This window comes from Myotis daubentonii, chromosome 4 (genome assembly GCF_963259705.1).
Source record: "Myotis daubentonii chromosome 4, mMyoDau2.1, whole genome shotgun sequence".
NCBI lineage: Eukaryota > Metazoa > Chordata > Mammalia > Chiroptera > Vespertilionidae > Myotis > Myotis daubentonii.
In genome coordinates, this window is record NC_081843.1 from 82,450,362 (window position 1) to 82,465,641 (window position 15,280).

The following is a 15,280-nucleotide window of genomic DNA, read 5'->3' on the forward strand; positions in this document are numbered from 1 at the left end:
GCTGTGGCTTTGCAAAGGGGGGCAGAAAAAAAAAAAAAGTTAAGAGAGGAGAAGGGAGTACGTGAGTCGTCCAGTGCAATCTCTATTGTTTGAAACTTACTTTTTATCAGAATTTGAAGATGAAAACGGTAAGGAAGACTTCACAATATTCAATGAAACCTTTTATTTTTTTTTTTTAATTAAAGCGTGTGGTTTGCTTGTCTTCCGAATAACGGGTAGAAAACCTTTTTCTCTCTCACTGTGTGTGTGTGTGTGTGTGTGTGTGTATGTGTGTATGTGTTTTAATGGCAATGAGTGAGCCTAACTGAACTCATTTTACAGATAGAAATCTTTTTAACTCCAGACTACTCGGGGGTTGGAGAATTCTGGGTCATGCAAGTATTTTATGATGCAAAAATATATACGTTTATTATAAGAATAGAATATGTTTTGTGAAATATGACTTAATTATAATTATTGTGGTCTTTTAACTCATCACCAAATAGTAATCAGGAAAGTAATAATGATGTGTATTTAAACTGATTTCCAGTTTTCTTAAAGAAAAACCTGCATTTTATGGTTTCATGTCAGTGTCTTAAGTAGCCAGACAAGTGCATAGTTTATGCCTGGGCTCAGAGGGCAGAATTAATGTGCTAGCTGGAGCCCCGATGCTCTAGGATATGTTAAGCTCTTAATAGGCTAATCAAAGAGATGGAAGCGTGTGTTTTTGATTTACTTTTGGCCACTTGGGACGTGCTAGACTCATATCCCTCCGGAGCCTTGAATATCGGGGTATGTCTGTTTATATGGTACATGGGATCAAAGTTTAGGGATTTGGGTGGGGGGTGAGTGCTGGAGGGGTTATTGGAAAGCTGCCTTCTGATATAATGTGTACTATAATTCCTGTCTTTAGTAATTTCTTTCCTTGTTGTACTAGAAGAAAAGAGAGCGAGAGAGTGAGAAAGCGCACTGAGAGGGAACAAGAGAGTGAGTTTCTTACTCTTGTTTTTATTTGAGCTGCCGGTGCAACGCGTTTGGGCCAAATGCCAACTGTCTGGGTCACACGCGTTTTATCCAAATAGATTTAGCGCTGCTGTCTGGAAATGGGCTGCTGAATGTTAACTTTAGGATCAACTCAACCAGGGCAGCTCAGACTGTTACCCTCTGTCTGGGCGAAGTGGGGTTGGGGGAAGGGGCATGAGGGTTTACAGAACTGGGCGGGGGCGGGAGGGGGGGCGGCGGGGGGGGGGGGGAGAGGAAAGGGGAAACTGAACCATTGCTTGGAACTTTTAGATTTGGATTGGTGTTTTGGATTTTTGAAGAAAGACACTAGAGTGTGATTTTCAGCATATTCTTTTATGTTTAAATATCTTGGGCTAATTTTCTTTCTTTTGTTTTTCTTTCTCTTTTTAGCTTATGTTGATTAGACTCAAACTTAGGTGTGGGAATGACAGTTCTCCAAATTCATGCAGGGAAGGAAATGCAAAATAAAACTGGTGTAGTTGAAGGAAATTGAGAAAATTAATTTTGGAGATAATTGTTTTCCTGTGTTTAGTCAAAGTGGTAACAGTAATTCTGGCTTATATTAATTTAGTGCTTAAATGTGATCATTGGTGTTTTGGATTTTTTGAAGAATAGTGTATAGAAGCAAATTGTTGGTTTCGAACAAATCAAATTCATTCATTTGCCACAAATGGCAGCCAATGAAATCTATGTTTTGATATTAATATTTTTATAATTCTCAAGGGGAAAAATCTCTAACCTCAAAACCTGAAATATTTTAATACTTACCCTGTCTGGGCCAATACGTGTGAGATTAATTCCTATTCTTGTCTACTCTTACCACTTCCTCTTTATTTCCTTAGCAACCACCAGTAGCTACTAGTGGTTTGAGATGGGTATATATGCCAAATCTTATCCTATGTGTGACTTTTGTGAGTGAATAAAGAGAGTTAATATGTTAGGAGAGTAAATGGCACATTTGTGGAACATTCCTGGGGGGAAGAAGAAAACGGGCAAGAGGTTGATTGCTCTCTTGGTTATACCAAAGAACATAGTTGATTATCAACCCTTTGAGTGAACCTCAAGAGAAAAAGGTGTTTTCAGGAAAGAAGTTATAACAGATAATGTATATCCAACTTGCCATTTGGAAAAAAAAGTAATTCGGGACATTACATAATTTAGGGCCTGCTTTGTGTAGACTGATGTTTTGTATTTTTGCTTTTGGATCATTTACTTTTCTTGATAGATACATCTTGAATATACTTTTCCTTGGAAACCAATCTTACAAAGTTGATAAATGATCTGGAAACCTTTGTACTTATAGGCTAGTGGTGTCCTTGGCATATAGTGTATGACAATAAATATTTTTTGAGAGACTAAATGGAAAATGAAATGTTAATTTTCATATATAAAAACTGAACACCTGAAGGGAGCACAGTATTGCTACTTCCTCTGTGAAGACCAGATCAGTCTTAAAATAAATAACCAGGGTTAAGATGGATGAAAGAAGCCGAGAAGGATGTTATACATGTTCTTTTAGCTCCATAATAATAGTTCAGGAGAGGAAATTATTACCTTGGCTGCTCCAGATCACTTGAGTGGGAAGTAAAGATGATAGAGCAAAAAGACAAGTACCCTCCAACCAGCGCAGACGACTGAGTCAGTTACTGTAGTGCACGTTATCTGCTCTTATTTCTGTTTAGCTAGAGTAGCTTTGATCCATGGATGCAGGTAAATGATCCCTTAACTTCACTGGTTGGTGCATTTGTATTTGGAAAAAAGCATATTTGAAATAAAATAACATGAAAAGTTTTGAATCTCGTTTTCATATTTAGAGTATTGTAAGCCTGGTTATCATGACCTAAATTCTTCACTGTTCAAAAGACCATACAATGCAGTTGATTGATTCTATCATCATTTCCAACTAGTCCACATTTCTGAGGGAAGGAGGAACATAAAACTATTTTTCAAGGAAGGTCTTTGAAAACTGATGAGTCAGATAACCAGGAGAAGGGGGGAGGGGCTAATATTTGTTTAGCCATTAAAGTGAAGTGCGAGGACACTTCACATCACATGTAATCTAATTTAATCTCTCAACGAGTCTTTGTTAGGTAGATACCATTATCACAGTTTTATAGATGAGATAACAGATCCAGAGAGTTTAAATAACTTGGAGTCAAGCCAGGACTCAAAGCCTTTGTGCTTTTCCATAATGCTTCTGCTATACAATGTAGAGTTAATGCATTATAATTTCTGTACAATTATGTAATGCTTTAATGTTAGTCTGAATTTTGGAAACTATATCTGTTAGTGTCTCTACATAGTTGTTGGTGATATGCAGATTAACTTCTCCAGCAGGTGTCAGAAAGTAAGTTAACTCATTCATTAAAAAGAAAAATGTTTTTTAACCATTTTGTTAAAGATTACCCACTTTGTTGATGGGAAAAAAATCCTGTAAGAAACTTGGCACTCTGATATTTATCTGCTAAAATGTTATCATCTGGTATAAAATAATTAGTTAAGTAGGGAGCATACCAGGGAAAGGCAAGAAAGGAAACCAAGAGGCTGACAGAGGCCTTAGTTCCATAGTTTAGGCCCTAGATTGGTTTTATCCTGAGAATAGCAGGGAGCCCTTGAAGGTTATTGAGCAAGAGAGGGTCACTGTCACTTTGGTGGCTATTGTTAGGGAAGGAAGGATTGCTCAACCCCTGGTCAACCCTTAAACCCTAGCTACCTCCCCTGAGGTTTGTGCCTCCCATGTAGTATTCACAATTCTTAAGCTGTCAGGGGGGCAAGGGGTTCCCAAAGATCTGGGATCAGAAGTTGAAATGGTTCCTGCTACCCTGTGTCCCCAGCCCTCAGGCCCTATCCTGAATGCAATTGACCTTGATGAAGCCATCCTCATCCTCATTTTCACTCATCTCTGGACAGATCCCCTTCTTGTCTCTTGTCTCAGGTAGTGGGCAGTGCTGGTAGCTGGTGCGGTATTTTCGGCAGAGGTGGCATTTGGTAGCAAGTGCAATGAGGAGAGAAAGGACCATAGCCACCAGCACAACCCCTATCAGCACAGGCCATGCCAGGCCTGGTGCATGATCCAGGGGGTCGTGGCTGATGCTATCGGGGAGCTCTGAGAGCCCCACAGCTGTTTAGCTTGTCTCACTCATGGAGTGGCTGGAAGACACCTGTGATCCTCAGCCTTGGCAAGAAGAGCTCTGTCTCTAAGGAGATCCCTAGGGGCACAGAGTTCTGTTGGAGGACCAGCTAGGGCTGAGAGTATCTGCAGGTAAAGTACCTAAATCAGAGGAGTACCTGGTAGGAGTATGCAGGTTAAGAACCCCTCCCTGATTTGTAGTTTCTTTCCTGCTCCCAGGGATTTGTGGATTTCTTCTCCCAGCCCCCCCTAACCCATTCATTTTTATTGTGAGTTGACTGAATATGGTCAGATATGTTTGTTGTTATTAGTTGAGCTTGAGCCAACTCATTTACTTACTATTAATTTTCTTCACTGGCACTGGAGGCTTGAAAAAAAGTGGGGAGCGAGGACTGGAGTGAATAAAGGAGAGAGAAAAACCAAATTTATTGAGTGTCCATGTGCCAGATAGCTAGTGGTGGAACCAAGACTTAGCTCTGGTTTGTTTAACCTCAAAGCTTCTGCTCTTTCTGCCATGCACCAATGCCCTTTTCACTACAAATCCTTAAATCCAATGTTAGTCTACTTCTGGCCAAGTAGTTACATATTTTTCCTCTCGATGCTATGGCTTACTTAACTTGGGTGTATACAGGACAGTGTTAGTAATGGTAAAAGTGGAGGTTACAAAACTGTGAAGAGCAGGAGATTTCTCAAGGGGGAAAGGAGTTAACTCTAAGAAATGAGACCAGCTATCTATATTGTTTGTCATTAGTTTGTATAAGTTTGTCATTAGTTTTAGAGTCCGAGTAAATAGGAGAAAAAAGGATGAATGATTCAGTACAAATCTATCACCACTACTAGAAAACTAATTGAAATGTGTTAGTTATATATTAACACGTTAAAAGAAGATTACTTTTAAAGTGTAGGAGGGATTCATTTAATGTTGGACATTATTATGGAAGCACTCAATTGATCTAAAAAAAAAAAGAAAACAAATGAAGAATGGAAGTTGTTAATGAAACAACTGTTATGGAGTTCGAGATTGTATTTAAGTAGGTTGGGAGTCAAGAGAATTGGATTATTTTCATTACTGATATTGAATAATGGTGTGACTTAATCTCTTTATAGATGTTTGCCTAAGAAAGGCTATGTAGTGCCTGCTGCCTTGCCTAAATCACTGTAGAAGTACATAATTTTGAAATGAAACAATTGTGTATAAGGTTGCTTAAAACTGTTCACATTAATTAACCTATACCATTTATGAATATCTTATTTGATACTGGTTGTATGCAACTGCTATTGAATATTTAAGTTAGGGTGCCTTAAACTGGAAGTGTGATGTAATAGAAAGAATTTAGACTTTAGATCCAAGTAGCCCAGTGTATGACTCTGAGCTCTGCTTTTTTCTAGCTATATTCTGTGACCACTATGAGCTTCAATTTCTTTATCTGTACATTGCAATTGCTGCAAACAAACAAAAACAACCAACAACCCCCCCCCCCCCCCCAATAAACTTAGTGGCTTAAAATTGCACACATTTATTATCTCAGAGTTTCTGTGGTTCAGGAGTCTGGGCATGGCTGAGCTGTACACCTTGTATTCAGGGTATCTCATGAAGCACAATGAAGGTGTTGGCAAGGACTGGGGTTACCACAGAAGGCTCAACCGGGAAGGGATCTGCTTCTAAGCTTACATATTAGCGGGCAGGATTCAGTTTCTTGCAGGCTATTGCACCGAGAGCCTTGTTTCCTTGCCAGTGGTTATCTGAAAGTTGCTCTCAGTTCCTTGCCATGGGAGCCGCTCCATATGGCAGCTTGCTTCATCAATTCAACAAGGGAGAGAGCCTACCAGTAAGGTGGAAGTTAGAGTCTTGTGTAATCGAATCATGGAAGTGACATCCCCTCCACATTGAGGTCTTCAAGTGGTTAGGAGCAAATTACTCGAGGGAAGGGCGTTACACAAAGGCGTGGATATCAGGAAGTACTATTATTGGAGTGTGCCTCACACAGGGATATGAATCCTCCTGCATAAGATTGTTGTGAATATTCAGAGAAGTGTAATATATTTAAAATTCTCCTTATTTTTGATCTGACCTTAAACTACTTTTCTAGATATTACCTATTAGTCTTCTGCATATGAATCAAACTTACTATTATTATTATTAATACTATTTTCCATTTTTGTCTTACCATTTGGACTCTGTGGAATCTATTTCTTTATAATGATTGCCCCCAGCAATTTGACTTGGGAAATTCTGTTCATCTTCTAGGACCTATCTCAAAGGCTACTTTTTAAATAAACTTTCCTTGACTCATCTTTCTCTGATTCAGAAGTCATCTCCCTCATCTGATTTGTAACACCTTTTCATAATTTCGTTAGGGCATATGTCAGTCTGCCTTGAATTTTTTCTTTGTTACTTAGATTATAAGCAATGATTCTGCCTTAATCTTTTCAAAGGAGAAGATTATAACATCCTTTTGAAAATATAATAAGACAATATTTGTTGATTAATGAATTAGTTTTTCCAAAGTTTAGCAGTTTAATAACTTGTAGAGACAGACACAAAGAATTTTAAATGGTTGTGATTGTTTTATATGTTATAAAGCTGATATTTCTAGCATCCTAGGGAATAAAGTATTGCACATAATTTTCCAATGAACTACAAATATCCTTTTATATGTCTAAAGTGATTGTAACAACCATTTATTTATTCATTTATTTACTCATTCATTTTTTTTAACCAACAAATATGTTACCATTTATTATGATAAGCCCATATATTAGAGACCTGGGATGAAAATCTCTAACATCTTTTGTGTATTTCTCTATATTTATAGTAAGCTATATTTTTTAAAAAATATATGTTTTTATTGATTTTAGAGAGGATGGGAGCTCGATCCAAACTGGGGATCTAGCCTGCAACCCAGGCATATGCCCTGATGGGGAATTGAACCGTGACTTCCTGGTTCATAGGTCAACACTTAACCACTGAACCACACTAGCCAGGCTGTAGGAAGCTATCTTATTTAGAGCAATTTAATCTTTTGCTCCTAGCTCAGGCATAGTATTTTGAGTATCAGACACTGACTGTAACACAGTTATATGCACAGTTGTAACTGTTAAACCATGTAAGTGAGGACTGCTTGCTTCTGCACCAAACAGTATTGATTTGGAGTACTAAAACTACTTTTTAGTTTTTTATCCTTTTTTGGTCACTATTGTGCTGTTAGTTTCTGGTTCTTTTGTTGGGAAATCAGGTAGCCAAGTACACTAGTTTTCTGTATAAAATGTAAATTCATGGACTCTGAGTGAAGTTATAAGTTGAAGAGAAAGTCCATGAGATGGGACATGAAATCTGTTGTGATACCTGAAATGAATTAAAAAAAATTTTTTTTTTTTTTTCAGAAAATGAATTGCATTTCCTTTCAGTTAGATTCTAGGTAGTTGACATTGGCTTGTATGTGTTGCCTTATAAGTCATACAAGACTTCCAGATAAAGTCAAGGGTTGTAGCAAATACGGTTAAACTTTTCAGAAGTTTAGTTTGTGTTACTGTCTGAGCATTCAGACAGCGGCTAAATGTCACTGTGTGTTTGTAAATCTAGTCTGTAAGAAAAGAAGGGTAGGTGCCTCGTAAAGCGCACATCAATCTGTGGATTTGAGTGTTCTAAAAAGCATGCAAAGGAATGGGATCACATCCTGTTTAACATTTTCATAAAATGAACCTTGATTGTGAAGTCAGCCTACTTTTTATTTTTTATCAAAAGGGGGTTAGTCACTGTACCCATACATTGTTATCTTCAAAGTATTTTTTTAAAAGAGTTTTTATTTCTCTTCAGATTTGTTCTTTGATTATTAAATAGCTTTGACATTATCCTGCTAAACATTTTGGTTTCTAACTCTGTGTTTAGTCTTGCGAATTTTATTTAGACTATAAAGAACAACAATGGCCTAATTTAACTATATTAAGTTATTTCATAGTACATGTCCTTTGGCAAGCATTCGGCAATATAGATCTGTCTGTTCAGGGTATTTTTCAGTTAACTTAAAATTTTCCTGTTTTTCTATGTTAAAAAATGGCCATACTTTAGTAACTAATCAGCCTAATGCTTTTGCTTATGAACATTTTACCATCATTAGTTTTTCATTTTGGATTGAGAAAATGAATCCAGATATAGAAGAAAGTACAGGATGTTGGGAAAAAGTACCTGTTAAACAGTGGACCATCTTATAACTAATTTGCTATGGTATTGACTCTCTAGCACATAGGTAACCCTCCAAAAAATCATCCAGTTTGCTAAATTATGGAAATTTTGTGGAAGACGTTGACCTGGATTTTGAGCCTCATCATGGCTTCATCGGAATTTCATAGTGACCACCGGCTCTCATACAGTTCACAAGGTAGGATTCCTGCTTTTGAAACTGACAAAAAATATTGCTATTAATCAACTACAGTCCTGCACTCTACCAGCTGAACTATCAAAGGGACTGAATATTTGGTTTGGGTGAACATTTTCTTTGGGATATGCAGTGATAGGAGCAGAGGCCTACAGTGTCAGTTCAGTGCACATTTCATAAATGTTAAGGCCTCTAAAAGTCTGTTTAACTTGTTTCACTGGTATTTAATATCCAGTGGATTTTAGAGTTGACTGGTCTTTTTCAAAAGATATAGACCAGGCATCTTCTTCTGAATCCGAAACATTGATAGGGTCATTCATTGCTAGAGTGTACAGGTAAAGTCATGTTTAAATGGAACCCAAAGGTTTATACTATGAAAGAGCAAGAAACTAGACACATCCTATATAATAAAAGGCTACTATGCAAATTGACCAAACAGCAGAACAACCGGTTGCTATGACGCGCACTGACCACCAGGGGGCAGACGCTCAACACAGGAGCTATCCCCTGGTAGTCAGTGTGCTCCCACAGGGGGAGCGCCACTCAGCCAGAAGCCGGGCTCATGGCTGGCAAGTGCAGTGGCGGTGGTGGGAGCCTCTCCCCCCTCCGAGGCAGTGCTAAGCTGTCAGTGGGACATCCCCCAAGGGCTCCCGGACTGCAAAAGGGCTCAGGCAGGACTGAGGGACCCCCCCACCCCCACCCCTCGAGTGCATGATTTTTGTGCACTGGGCCTCTAGTTCTGATATAAGATTTTTAAAATATGGACCCTTAGTGAAAAAGTGCTTTTTCTAACTTAAGAATTCTGATCTAAGATCTAGAGCCTGGGTAAGAAGGTAAAAGTGGTGAGAAGTTCAACTTTTCAAATTCTCACCCATAGAGCCCTATGATTTTCATTCATAGAATTGAACTTTGTATCATAGGAAACATCTTAACAGAAAGAACCCAGGAAGAAATGTCATTTTGTTTTCCATGAGCCAGTCCAATCCTTATAGAATTAGAGAAAGCAGACCTTTTGTAGTCCCCTTCCATGAATGTATAGTAACGGATCATTTTTTTGGTGCTGAGAAACCAGATTTTCAAGGCTATTATAGATTGATGTCTAGAAATCCATACATACAAAATGTGAATCTCAAAGTAGATCAATAAAGCCATAGCATTTGGTATGAACTCTTATTCATGAGAAATAAAATAAATATTATCTTTCAAATTATTTCCATTTGGTCATGGTTTCATGGGAGTTTATATTTGTGAGTGAGCTCCATGTAGAGACAGTAAGGCATCAGGCAGCCATTTGGTTTTCCTTGGTAGTAAACCCCGCTAAAGGAAGATGTAGTTAAGAAGGTAGATTGGTAATATTTAGTACACCTAAGTGAGGAAAATATTATTTAATAGTCCTCTGAATTTTTGGTCATTCTGATACTTTTAAAAACAGCTTTATTGAGATATAATAGGTATACCATATAATTTACCCATTTACAGTATTCAATTCAAATGGTTTACAGTATATTCACAGAGTTGTATAACCATAACTACAACCAATTTTAGAATATTTTCATCATCCTAAAAAGAAACCTGTACCCATTAATAGTCACTCATAAATTCTCTCTAAACCATTCTACACCCCTAGCCCTAGGCAACCTCTAATCTACTTCTGTCTCTAGAGATTTGCCTATTCTGGATATTTCCATATAAGTGAAATCATATAACATATAATCTTTTGTGACTGGTTTCTTTCACTTAGCATATTTTTATAGTGTTAGATAATGAACTTTAATTATGAAGGCAGTTATTATGAAGATTTGTTCATGTCATAGCATGTATCAGCACTGTATCCCTTTATTGCAGAATAATATTTCATTATGTAAGTGAATATACTACATTTTACTCATTTATTCATCATTTGATGGGCATTTGGGTTATTTCTTCCTTTTGGCTATTATGGACAATGCTGCCATAAACATTCATGTACAAGTTTTTGTGTGGATATGTGGTTTTCATTTTTCTGGGTGTATACCTAGCAGTGGAATTGTTGGGTCAGATGGTAGTTCCATGTTTAATTTTGGAGGAATTGCCAGACTGTTTCACAAAGTGGCTAGCTGATAATTTATTTTTTAAAAATGTCTTCAAGGCTGTTGAGATTCTTTATAAACTCTTTGGATAACTTTCACAAACATTTTATCTGAGCTAAATTCTATTCTTTTACATATGTGTGTTTTTCACTGTTTTAACTTTCAATATAAAATATTCATATTTCCTGTGTAATTTCCCCTTAGAATTCATTTTTTAAATTTAAATTGTAAAAATAAAAATAGTCTTTTAAAATAATGTTATTTTGAGGAATTAAATAATTGAAACTTAATTCATCTTTAGATTTGAAACTTTTACTCTTTTATTTTTGTATACTATAACATTTTTTTCCATAACTCACCCATGATGGTTCATAGTTTTAACTGATATAGTTGTTATTTACATTGCTACTTTGTTGTTCTGTTAAATTATCTTTTCTTCCATGTGTTTTTTTTTCTGGATACTCTGCTTTATGATTACGAAGAGGAATTCCTGACTTACCTAGAACACTACCAGCTAACTATTCCAATAAGGGTTGACCAAAATGGAGCTTTCCTCAGCTTTACTGTGAAAAATGATAAACACTCGAGGAGAAGACGGAGTATGGACCCTATCGATCCACAGCAGGCAGCATCTAAGTTATTTTTTAAACTTTCAGCCTATGGCAAGCACTTTCACCTAAACTTGACTCTCAACACGGATTTTGTGTCCAAACATTTTACCGTAGAATACTGGGGGAAAGATGGGCCTCAATGGAAACATGATTTTTTAGACAACTGTCACTACACAGGATACTTGGAAGATCAACATAGTACAACCAAAGTGGCTTTAAGCAACTGTATTGGGTTGGTAAGTAGATGTTATAATTTTAAATTTCTTATGGGGATATAAAATCTCAGTGTAAATGTCTTTCCTCAGATTAATAAATATGTATATACAACATCTAAATATTTTTGTTATTGCTGCTGCCTTTGCTTTTGATAGTCTTTTTGATAATGTTTGTATTGAGTTTTCAAAGTCAGAGCAATATTAAAAACCCTATATTGTTAGTAGAAAAATGAATAAAACCTCAGGTTTCATTTTAGATTTAAATTGTTTTTTTTTTCTGTTCAAATAAGGTATCTTTCATGCATAAACAAAACCCAATCATTGGTGAAGAGTTTAAGGTTATGTGTACATGTATGTGCGTGTATTATTTCAGGAAACTACGACACTGATTGCCTCTTTAGATTTCTTTCTATAATGTCTTTCTCTGGTTGTCAGCATAGCTTAATTATGTGCGACCTACTTATGGTTATAAATTCTTTAAAAATTTTTTTAAAAAAATTGATTTTAGAGAGGAGGGGAGGAGAGAGAGAGAGAGAGAGAGAGAGAGAGAGAGAGAGAGAGAACATCGATGTGAAAGATTGCCTTTGATCATTGCTTTCCTGTACATGCCCTGATCAGGGAGCAAACCCAAAATGTGGGCATGTCCCCTGACCAGGAATCTAAGCCACCATCCTTCAGGATATGGGACAAATGCTCCAATGAAGTGAACCAGACTGGCCAGGGTGGTTATAAATTCTTGAAGCAAAATCTTTTATACCAATATCTCTTTATTAAATAAAATTTTTCTGCATTTATCTGAAGATTGATTACAAATCTTATTTTACTTAGATTTCAAGAGTGTAGGGTCTATCCTGGGCATTTGAGTCCATTCTAGTCTAATGGTAAATACACAGTTCAAGGTTGCAAAGCAAAGCATGTTCCCGTATTTCCTCTACTGCTTTTACCATATTCAGGCTAATGTAGATGTTCCATTAAAGCTCTATTTGTGTAAAAGAGCACAATTTTTTTTTTTTTTTTTTGGCTGCAAAAAGCTTTATTATTTCCATTTGGTCCGGTGCTTGGGAAAGGGCTTGAGGGTGGTTAAAAGGATGGCTAGTGGTTTCAGGGAGAGGCCCAGGCAAAAGCCAGACACCAGAGGGGCCCCTCAAAGGACTCTGGGCTCTAAAGGCTCCTCGGGTGCCTGAGGGTGAGCCTTTCGAAGATACCCGCCGCGCCCAGCCTGCGGGCCGGCCAGCCTGCAGATGTGAGTCAGGTGGCTGCCCATCTTCTTGACGGGTTTCACCTCCTCACCCCGGAAGTGGTTCTCCAGGAAGTCACAGAGAGGAGGGCCTGCGCGGGTGGAACCCAGGGCCTGCAGCTCCTGAAGGACCTGGCTCAGGTTCCTCTCCAAGACCAGGGCGGCTTCCATGGCGTCCTGAGTTTTGTTCCACTCATCTTTGTCGGCTTCAGCACGTCCTGGGAAAAAACTCGGCCCCGGAGCTGGCTTTGCATCTTTAATAAGAGACTCTGGGCGTCCTCAGGCTTCTTCTCTGCTAACTTGCGGAAGGGGCCCCGCCCTGCAGAGCCGCATGGTGGTCGACATAGAAGCCCAGAGAGAGGTGGTGCAGGAGGCCTGAAGGTGCAGGTTGGCCAAGTGGCTGAGGGCAGTCTCCATCTGGGTGGGATCATTCTGACGAATCTGGGAGCTCATGTTGCTCGGCAATAAGGAGTTTAGGTTAAAAAACGGCATTGGCTGGTCTGGAGAGGACGGCTTGAGGTGGTTGCGCAGGTGGTGACTGGTGCGAGGCTGGAAGAAGGGGTGTCCCTGGGTCTGTTCCATCCAAACACTGTTGAAGCAAGAGACCGATCTGAGGGATCTGCCAAGAGCACAAACTTTTTTTTTTTTTTTTTAAATCCTCAACCGAGGATATTTTTTCCCCGTTGGTTTTTAGAGAGTGGAGGGAAGTGGGAGAGACAGAGAGAAACACCGATGTGTGAGAGAGAGACACATTGATTGGCTGCCTCCCACAAGCCCCCGACCAGGGCTGGGAGCCTGCAACTGAGGTACTTGCCCCTGACCGGAATTAAACCCGAGAGAGACCCTTCAGTCTGCAGGCTGACGCTCTATCCACTGAGCCAAACTGTCCAGGCAAGAGCACAAACATTTTGATGCTCAAGTCATACTTTCAGAAACTGTTTTTTTCTATATTCTATCACATTCATATTCTTATTCCTAGGTTAATATAAAAAATACATAATTAAAGTTGGAGTTAAATAAGTCCTAAATTTGAAAGGAGTATTAGGAACCACACAGTTTAGGAAAATTTTCATTATAGGTATAAATAAGAATTTGCTCAGATTGTCTATTTTCTAGAGTTGTTAGTGGGTCAAAATGATTAGATTTTAAGATTTGGGGTTAATTCCTATAAATAGAAACATTGAGTACTTTTATCACTAGTTTCTCTGTATACAGTGTTAGGCTTTATATACAAAATAGATTTATCTTTTTGAATAAAAATAAATTATCCAAAGTAGATATGTGTTTTAAAAGCTTTCATATGTTTAAATGACATTTGCTGTTAAATATGATAGAAAAGTACCATTCTCAGTCATTGATCAAGCCCTCTAAATTTGGCATTAACATTAATTATGCCATTCATAGTTTTAACAGGGTGATGAAAGGAACAAATTTGAGATTTAGAAAGAAACACACACCAATTCCATTGTGAAATTTGAGGGGACAGGAGTGATTGGAGGTGTGAAGATGAGTTAGAACATTTAGGAGATAATGAAGGCCTTTACAAAATTATGGCACTGAGAATGGAGAAGATAAAATAAATTTGAAGATAAAATAAATTTGGTCAGAAAATTTAGAGGATTTGTATTTTATTAAATTTTTCTTCCCTAGCATCTAATAAGACCATATATTAGATGGTAGATATTTTATAATATTTTAGGAAGTTGAAATAGAGAGAGAAAGGGAGAGAGAAACATTGATCAGTTCCTACTGTATGTACCCTGATCTGGATCGAATCCAAAACCTGACTGAGAGTTGAACCTTCGACCTTTTGGTGCACAGGATGCACCAACAAACTGAGCCACGCCAGCCAGGGCCACCTGATTATTCTTCATCCTCATTGAGACTTTCTGTCTCTTGTTCTCGTTCCCTCTCTTTATTAACACCTTTCTTTTTTACTTTGCTTCCTATTGAAACTGCATGGTCTATGTTGACTAACTTTGATTACTTGATTAAGGTGAGGTCTGCCATGTTTGTCCACTGAGGTTGCTGTTTACCTCTTGGCAGCTGATAAGGAATTTGTGAACAGATACTGGGGGACTATGTAAATATCCTATTCCTCATCACACTTTTACCCACTAGTCTTAGTAATCCTTGTCTTCATTCTTATTTTGTATCATGTTATATTTTTAATCAAATGAATATGTGTAGAAGTTTTTTTTTAAAAAATCCTACTTTTGCCCTAGCGGGTTTTGCTCAGTGGATAGAGCGTCAGCCTCTGGACTGAAGGGTCCTGGCTTTGATTCTGGTCTAGGGTATGTGCCAGGGTTGTGGGCTTGATCCCCAGTAGGGGGCATGCAGGAGGCAGCCCATCAGTGATTCTCTTTCATCATTGATATTTCTATCTCTCTCTCCCTTCCTCTCTGAAATCAATAAAAATACAGTAAAAACAAAAAAAGAGCCTACTTTTCAAAGGCCCCTTGTAACCAATTCTGTTTTTAACTGTTTATAAACAATAGTTTTCAATGTAGAGATCAATAGTGTTTGTTTCTAATCATATTTCCTTATCCATAGTTTGTGTTACAGCCCTTGTACCATTCAAAAGAAAAGATTTCTAACATTATAGTCTATCAGCTGTTTTAAGTAATGTCACAATTTAGG

At 37.9% G+C, this 15,280-nt stretch overlaps 1 protein-coding gene across 6 annotated transcripts in view; it reads left to right on the forward strand.

The window, feature by feature from the left end:
• The window catches only part of ADAMTS6 (ADAM metallopeptidase with thrombospondin type 1 motif 6), a 227,881-nt gene continuing 212,601 nt past the window's right edge, over positions 1–15,280 (forward strand). Inside the window, exons 1-3 of one of the 6 annotated variants that reach the window (XM_059694536.1) lie at positions 1–128; positions 8,373–8,511; positions 11,060–11,424. In XM_059694536.1, the coding sequence (XP_059550519.1) occupies positions 8,415–8,511; positions 11,060–11,424 (462 nt within the window). In that variant the 5' untranslated portion in view covers positions 1–128; positions 8,373–8,414. Of the gene's footprint in view, positions 129–255; positions 772–893; positions 967–8,372; positions 8,512–11,059; positions 11,425–15,280 lie in introns of those variants that run through there. The other 5 variants (XM_059694539.1, XR_009452669.1, XM_059694535.1 and 2 more) reach the window with 5 other exon arrangements.